The sequence below is a fragment of the Salvelinus sp. IW2-2015 genome, linkage group LG12 (assembly GCF_002910315.2).
Source record: "Salvelinus sp. IW2-2015 linkage group LG12, ASM291031v2, whole genome shotgun sequence".
In the NCBI taxonomy this organism is placed as follows: domain Eukaryota; kingdom Metazoa; phylum Chordata; class Actinopteri; order Salmoniformes; family Salmonidae; genus Salvelinus; species Salvelinus sp. IW2-2015.
In genome coordinates, this window is record NC_036852.1 from 12777736 (window position 1) to 12786777 (window position 9042).

Below are 9042 nucleotides of genomic sequence, written 5' to 3' on the forward strand. Positions count from 1 at the left end.
CAGAATGCAGAGTGGAGGCCATCTGGTGGAGTTCCCCTTCTCAACAATAATGTTGTTGCCGTGGTGACAACGTATTGTGTGGTACAGTTTGGTGTAAACGGGCACAGTGAAGTGGGGGACTTACTCCGGTTTAGCACCCTGTATCAAGAGGGCGTTGACACACTCCATACTACCAGCCCGGGCTGCCTTGTGGATAGGGGTCTCACCTACATAGTCCTGGAACAAGACAAGGCAAAAACACATCACTATACAAAGTGATMGAGAACACTTTAGATGGATTAATCATGCGCTCAACCAGTACAATGGGGAGAATGGAAAAACATTATGGCTTGCAATATATCAATATACAAGGCATTGTTAATACATTTTAGTAATTTAGCTGACGATTTACAGGAGCAATTAGGATTAAGTACCTTGCTCAAGGGCACATTCACTGATTTTTCACCTAGTCGGCTCAGGGATTCAAACCAACGACCTTTCAGTAACTGGCCCAACGCTCTTAACCACTAGGCTACCTGCCGCTTATGTTGATATTGGCCACTCATAAATAAGGCTCTAAGTGTCTGCTGAAAGGGGCCACTATCTGTGCAGCATGCCCCAACAGTTGAGCACAGCTGCAGACAGCAGCAACAGTCCTCCAGAGAGACTAATCACAGAGAGAGGCTGTGAAAAGGTGTCTGCTGCCAACAGAGACAGTGGGCACTGGAGACAGGCGCTGAACTCCTCACCCAGCTCTCCGGCACCCCCTCAAGCCAAGCAGAACTGACACATTGCACTCTAGCCAGAATATCCGCCCTCCAGCTACCATCCCGTTCTGCTCCATGCAGCCAGAATGTAAGTCAGGCTGCACAATTTCACTGTTAGTGAACAGTTAAGTGTGGTGAAGGGATAAGGGGCTCTGTGTGTATGCATTAGAGATGTAACGTTCACTGATATGCATCTGTCCCTGATTCAAATGTTTAAGATATGATTGCATGGTTCCGTGGACCCCAAACTGATCCAAATTAAGCTTGCGGCGGTCCAAAAATCAAGAACTGTTGCTCATGACTTTTTCGACCTTCCGTAAATACCTAATCTTTTGTGACAACTGATGCGTTTTTCACCTTCAGTGTCAAACTAAGCATGTTACTGTGTTGACAGTCATTGATCTACAAGTCATTTTGCATACCGAACAACCCCAGGGAATATCATTAGCCTAGTCAAACTGTGCCCAGCTTAGCGAGCTAACCAATGTGAAGTAGGCGGCCTGTTCCTGATTTTGCACATTTGCGTGGCACCTTCAACATTCAAACACAAAAATGGCTAGATATTAGGCTTTATTAGTTGAGTGACAACCTATGTAATTTGCTAGGTGGTTGTTGTCTATGCGCTGTTAAATTATTTTAGCATAATAAAAGTAAGCTACCGGAGACAACCCTCAGCTGGCTATACCTGCTGAACGGAGCTTACAATATATATTTTTTTCACCATTAGCAATAGTTTTGGTAGTTTTGCTTTAAACAATCAGGGTATATGGTCATTTTTAGATACACCGGGTAAAGTTGATAATTTCATAACTAGGACAAAAATCACTTGCTGGGTTTTTCACACTCAACAGGTTCCTATGTGTATCAAAAATGGTCCACCTCCCAAAGGACATCCAGCAAACTTGACACAACTGTGGAAAGCATTGGAGACAACATGGGCCAGCTTTTGACACCTTGTAGAGTCGATGCCCTGACGTGTTGAGGCTGTTCTGAGGGCAGAGAGGGGGGAGGGGGTATAACTCAATAGTAGGAAGGTTTTCCTAATGGTTAGTATATTCAGTATACATCGAATGGAAAATTAATGCGTTTACGTAACAAATATTAGTGCATCGAATCATATCGCAGTAAACGGAATCGTACCGAATCGTTTCAAACTAAAACKTATCGTTCCTGAATCATTTCGGAGCCCATGTATCCATTTGCGTATCAAATCGTCTTAAACGGGAACGATGCACATCCCTACTATTTATTTATGTGTGTATGTTTGTTGTAGGGCAGTGTAGCGATGCTCCCCCGTAGCTCTGAGGCATCACAATCTTCTCCTACTTACCCCATTTACATTGGATCAGACTGCTGAACTTGACCCATAAAACCTCTAAATGTCACAGTGGCAAGAGCCAGGTGGAAAGGATGAAGCAGTGGAGTGTTATGCAATCATGACGACCTAATCTGAATTCCTGAGCAGAGCTTCCCTGGCTGCTTCTTTTAGGTGCATTTAAAAAAGGTAGTCACAGACAAACCGTAGCACCGGCAGGCCGGGGCAGAACCAATTTGAGCTGTGGTCATGACATGGCTGCCTGCCTGTTGGCTCTATGGTGTGACTCCGAGGCCATACATACTCTCTAGTCAAACAGTCTGGTGTGACGTGAAGAGACAGTCTCAGACAAACAGCATGAACTATAGCTCTGTCTCCCAGAAAGCCTGATCCCTCCATAGTAGGATAATTCTGGCCTACGTGGGCCGCATGGAAAAGATAGACATAGGAGGTTTGACTCACTTTTGCAAACAGGGAAATTACTGAGAGTTTGACACAAACAGGCCTACAAATCATGTAGCTCTTGTAGTCGGTCCTGTTATTTTGTCTATCCAGTCATAAGTGCCATTGTTGTGTAACCTGTAAGACTGAGACCCACCTGTCTGTTGATGTCGGCCCCGGCCTGCAACAGCCACAGCACACACTCTGGGTGGCCTCCAAAAGCCGCGATGTGGGCGGGCGTCTGGGCAAACCTTGTCGTCATGGCGTTCACCTTGCAGCCCACCTGCACCAGGCACATTACACACTCCAACTGTAAAGAAAATGAGAGTGAGTCAACATACTGTAGTTGATCAATCACAAAAGCTTTTCTGTTGAGAGCAGAGTTAATGATTGACAAGAAACACAGCCGTTACGCAAATCACAGTGAGTGTATTACTACAGACTGTTGTATTCAGAGCTCTATGTCATTACAGAAACCAAACCACAGCAAAGAAAGTGTGTTTGTTTGAGGTAAACCCCAAAGGCACACTAACCAACCAGTGGCATCTTTATTAGGGCTTGGACGATACCAGTATCGCAATATTTTCATACCAAAAATAAAAACACGAAGAACAAACTCCGTGCTTCTACACCTGCATTGCTTGCTGTTTGGGGTTTTAGGCTGGGTTTCTGTACAGTACTTTGTGACATCAGCTGATGTAAGAAAGGGCTTTATAAATACATTTGATTGATTCCATCCTTTAAARACCTGCTGTATGTCAGATAGTGTGCTATAGCTTGGAAAATGTGACTCTGGATGACAACATAATTGTTTGTTTCCAACATTAGGGCTGTTTTCCCAAAGCAGTTCAATACACTTTGTGTTTTGTTTCCTTGCCTCGATAGTAATCGCGACATTGGCATTGTCCCAACCCTAATCTTGTTGGTCTCCACATTTTTTTCCCCCTGTATTGAGCTTCTTGTACCGAAGAGGACACCTAAGCCCATATATGGTCACAGTATAGGGGCTTCAACTGCAGTCACTCCCACTGACTGTTATGTTCAGACCAGCCTCTGTGTGGGAAGAGTGGGCACACCCAGCCTAAGCAGTTTTGGCGGGAGACACTACTGTTTTCCTGGCAAACAAAGACACTTTAACCCCGCAATATCAAATAATGTTGTCTGGGAGGACATGTAGCCTAATAGCTCTGCAACAAAGACAAGGCCATGAGTCATAGTTGATATTGTACTGAAGTCCCACTTCAAGACGGGGCTTGGTAAATACAGTACATGTAGTTTAAAAACATGATCCAAGCAGCTGTTCAAAATGTGTATGCCTGACTGACTTAACTAAACAATCTCTCTCCTGTCAAATGTGCATCTCTAGATTGAGAAGTGCCGAAATGATAAAAATAAAATGAAGATATGATAGTCCGGGTGGCCATGCTGTGGACACGGGGCAGAGAACGCAGCTGTTTCATTGTTTCGGCTTTGGGCACAATAGTAACTAATAACTGCCTCATTCCTTCCCTCTTCTGCCCTGTTCCTTCTCTAACATCTGTGGAACTTTCTCCAAACCACCTCACCCAGGGGAAACTTGCCAGTGACAAACACAGAGCTCTAGTGTGACCAATTTGGTCACATATGCGACAAAATATAGTGTATTCGGAAAGTATTCAGATSCCTTTTTTTCCACATTCTGTTACTCTTATTCTTTTTCCACATTCTGTTACTCTTATGTTATTCTAAAATGTATTAAATTGTTCTATCAATCTACACACAATACCCCATAATGACGAAGTAAAACCAGTTTTTGAAATGTTGGCAAATGTATAAAAAATWAAAAACGGAAATCTCACATTTACGTAAGTATTCAGTACTTTGAAGCACCTTTGGCAGCAATTACAGCCTTGAGTCTTCTTGGGTATGACGCTACAGCCTTGGCAGACCTGTATTTGGGGAGTTTCTCCCATTCTTCTCTGCAGATCCTCTCAAACTCTGTCAGGTTGGATGGGGAGCGTCGCTGCACAGCTATTTTCAAGTCTCTCCAGAGATGTTCGATTGGGTTCAAGTCCGGGCTCTGGCTGGGCCACTCAAGGACATTCAGAGACTTGTCCCAAAGCCACTCCTGCGTTGTCTTGGCTGTGTGCTTAGGGTCGTAGTCCTGTTGGAAGATGAAACTTCACTCTGGAGCAGGTTTTCATCAAGGATCTCTGTACATTGCTCCGTTCAGCTTTCACTTGATCCTGACTAGTCTCCCAGTCCTTGCCGGTGAAAAACATACCTACAGCATGATGCTGCCACGACCATGCTTCACTGTGAGAGGGGATGGTGCCAGGTTTCCTCCAGCTGTGACACTTGGCATTCAGCCCAAAGAGTTCAATCTTGGTTTCATCAGACCAGAGAATCTTGTTTCTCATGGTCTGAGTGTCTTTAGGTTCCTTTTGGCAAACTCCAAGGGGGCTGTCATGTGCCTTTTACTGAGGAGTGGCTTCCATCTGGCCACTCTACCATAAAGGCCTGATTGGTGGAGTGCTGCAGAGATGAGAAGCTTCCAGAAGGACAACCATCTCCACAGAGGAACTCTGGAGCTCTGTCAGTGACCATCAGGTTCTTGGGCACCTCCCTCTCCGATTGCTCAGTTTGGCCTGGCGTAGGAAGAGTCTTGGTGTTTCAAACTTCTTCCATTTAAGAATTATGGAGGCCACTGTGTTCTTGGAGACCTTCAATGCTGCAGAAATGTTTTGGTACCCTTCCCCAAATCTGTGCCGACACAATCCTGTCTCTGAGCTCTACAGACAATTCCTTCGACCTCATGGCTTGGTTTTCGCTCTGACATGCACTGTCAACTGTGGGACCTTATATAGACAGGTGTGTGCCTGTCCAAATCATGTCCAATGAATTGAATTTACCACAGGTGGACTCCAATCAAGTTGTAGAAATATCAAGGATGATCAATGGAAACAGTATGCACCTGAGCTCAATTTCGAGTCTCCTAGGAAACACATAAGGTGTTTATGTTTAAATTGGGAAAACTTTTTATTTTTTTTATTTTTTTAATCTGTTTTCGCTTTGTCATTATGGGGTATTGTGTGTAGAATGAGTTAAATTACATTTAATCCATTTTAGAATAAGGCTAACATAACACAATTTGAAAAAAGTCAAGGGGTCTGAATACTTTCCCAAGACACTGTACTTTGAGGATTTTGGCAATTAGGCCCTTTATCTACTTCCTCAGAGTCCGATGAACTTGTGGATACCATTTTTGTCTCTATGTCCAGTATGAAGGAAGTTAGAGGTAGTTTTGCATGCTAGCAGATACCCATAAACTTCCAGTCATTGCACTAGCCAATGCTAACGCTAGCCAATGCTCACAAAACTACCTCTACCTTCCTTCATACTGGAAACAGAGACATAACAATGGTAGCCACAAGTTCATCTGACTCTGGGAAAGTAGATAAAGTCCCTCATTGCCAAAATCCCGAACCATCCCTTTAAAAAGATCTGACCATATCACCAGCGCAATGTTTTTTTCTTCCTGTCGAGGATTGGGGGAATGGATTTTACATTGAGGGAGCTCTATTACGCTGGCCCAGGTTGAACCAAGCAATGGCCCGTCACGTCACTGAGCGAAAGTAGGGAGGGAGGAGCGCCCTTCTCAAATCAAACAAATCTGCACCGCTCGGTCATGTTGTCAACAAGGCAGCATGGTGCATCGTCCATAAACATACAACATCTATTGTCCATTAAATGAATGTTTGAAACTAGTTATCATTGGAAAGGCCAATACAGCGTTTTTTCAAAATCAATCACTTTTCCATATGAAAACACAGAATCCTACTCATCACTTAATTACGCAGAGGTGGAAAAAGCACCCAATCGTCATAGTTGAGTAAAAGTAAAAATAACTTAATTAGAAAATGACTCGAGTAAGTCACCCAGTAAAATACTACTTGAGTAAAAGTCTAAAAGTAACTAAAGTAAAATATACTTTATCAGAAGTAAAAGTATACATTTCAAGTTCCTCATATTAAGCAAACCAGACGGCACATTATATTCTTTTTTGCGGATAGCCAGGGGCACACTCCAACATAATTTACAAACTAAGCATGTGTGTTTAGTGAGTCCGCCAGATCAGTCAGTAGGTTAGACCAGGGACGACAAATTAGAGCATTCATGTCCTGCTAAGCATTCAAAATATAATGAGTACTTTTGGGTGTCAGGGAAAATGTATGGAGTAAAATGCATTATTTTCTTTAGGAATGTAGAAGTAAAAGTTGTCAAATATAAATAGTAAAGTACAGATACCCCCAAAAACGACTTAAGTAGCATTTAAGTATTTTTAAACCACTGTAATTATTCCCTTTTGTTTTGAGCAGACTTCACCATAGGCCAGAGCGTGGCACCTGGCTCACCCCCAGGAGGCAGCCCGGTTCTAAAACAAATGCAATCACATTTCACCCGGCTCAAATTCTTCCCGCTGGGATAACCCAGCCAGAAAAACAAACCCCTTTATTCATAAACCATGTCACAGGTTGTTCTAAAGCCATTTGCGGGCAAGTTTAACCATTTGTTTTACACATTGTTCAGTCATGTTTGTTACCTCATTAGCTAGCTAACAACCTGGTAACATTACCAGTATATCCAAAAATTTGGGGGCACAAAAAGAAAGGAAACGCTTCTTCAGGAGATCTATGATCATAGCAATATACAAATGACAGATCTCTTGCATGTTGTCATCAGAAACTTGACCTTCTTAAAGAGACAGTGTAAATGTTCTAGAATGTATTGCAATAGGAAAATTGTGCTTTTACATGTTGAAACCTCATATTACACATGACTTGTTAATTTTAAAAGTGTAGCTTTTAAAAAAGTGTATTTACAGTTAAATATTTTTTTCTAGGGCACAGCATGTGCTTCAGAAGTAGCTAGAATTCATATAGGCTATATCTCAATAGATACAAATAAAACAATTATGGTGCTCTTAAATGTACTGTTGCGTTCTTAACTTCTTAAAGTTGTGAGTACCAGTGATCCCAGTTGGGAGCCTGTCAGTTCATTTCAATTAAACAAGTCAAGAGTTTGAAAGATATTGGTGGGGGAAAAAATGTACGTACATTTGTTTATGGGATATACTTGTAAAACAAAGTTTGAATAAAACAATGCCACAGTCATGCAAGACTTTTGAGAAAATGGTTTGTTCCATGAGCACAGCACAGCCTATAAATGTATGCAGAGCAGGTACGTGCAAGTTGTTTCAACTGTAGATATTTTTTGGCGGGTTGTTTGCCATTGGCCCATGCACAGCCAATAGAAAACGATGCAATGCTTTATAAAATATTGGACATTTCCTGAAATAAACTGACAGGAAGGGAAGACCAGCTACTTTCTCGGGAAGACTAACGTTAGCTCTATGGCCCAACAAATACTGACAACTAGGCTTCAACAGCAGCATGAATTTACTATTAGGACAATCAATGTCGCTATTACATAGCTGTACATTCACACAATAGTTGCTTTCAGGTGTGAACGCACGCACGTTTCACGACATTAGGTGATAACATTTGATTTCACATTATGGAGATGAACAAACACCTAACGTTAACAATTAGAAAATATTAAACATTCTTCTTATGATGAGTGTTGAGACAAAAAACGTAAGTCGCTGTTCAGATAGACAGCTTGCTACATTGTAACGTTTTAGATAAATATACATACTTAAATTGTATCGGATTAGCATCACAAATCGGAAAATCTAACTTTGTCAGTTTTTCGAAAATGATAACAGCATTTCTAGCTATATTTACGCCTGCTAACAATGTGACAGGATGAATCATCTATCCCTATTGGTTTTAGATTGTTTGCGAGCTACCTTTCCAAAATGTGCTGCCCAATGAATGGGAGTCCAGCCATAGACGGAGTCTTCCGTGATGAGGTCTGCTTGGTTTGTGGTGCACTGAAGAAGCGAACACAAAGCAACAACGTCTCCATCCCTGCACGCCCGGTGGAGAGGGTAACGAATGTTCAGCACCTCGTCGTTTGAAAATCCAGACTCTACGCCGACGGACATGGTTGCGGTACGGTGTGTACAGATGTTTGGGAGAAAAGTCGCCGTATCAAGTTGCCTTAGTCGCCAAGAATTTAACCCACTTCGCACGCCCCTGACGGTACATGCACAAGTGATACACAAAGGAAAGGAAGAGATGAGAGCTCGCGCTTTCAACTTGGCGCGAATCGCAAAACACGGACTGATTTTTTTTTTCTTGGCTGTTTGGTTCTATCAAAACCCGTCATGGAGTCCTTTGTTAAATCTTCTTCTTTGTCGATGAGGTTTAACGGCGGTTAGCATCCAATAAATGTTGCATTACCGCCACCTACTAGACTGGAATATAACTCACTTAGACTTTGCTTGAGAATTATTTATTTATTTTTTAAACAAATACCCTACCATCTAACCCTACACTCACTAAAAACTCACCATCCTACTCAACTGTTTAAATCAATTTAGTCCTACCTCAGGCCAACAGCATGAAAGGATGGGATACCACCACTTAACATACC

At 42.4% G+C, this 9042-nt stretch overlaps 1 protein-coding gene across 2 annotated transcripts in view; it reads right to left on the reverse strand.

The window, feature by feature from the left end:
* Positions 1–8735, reverse strand: part of ankrd10a (ankyrin repeat domain 10a) — a 29395-nt gene extending 20660 nt beyond the window's left edge. For both annotated transcript variants that reach the window (XM_023997868.2, XM_023997867.2), the window contains exons 1-3: positions 8354–8735; positions 2660–2812; positions 125–216 (exon numbers count right to left, since the gene is read on the reverse strand). In XM_023997868.2, coding sequence (XP_023853636.1) covers positions 125–216; positions 2660–2812; positions 8354–8551 — 443 coding nt within the window. In that variant the 5' untranslated portion in view covers positions 8552–8735. The remainder of the gene's footprint in view (positions 1–124; positions 217–2659; positions 2813–8353) is intronic.
* Between the last annotated feature and the right edge of the window lie 307 nt (positions 8736–9042).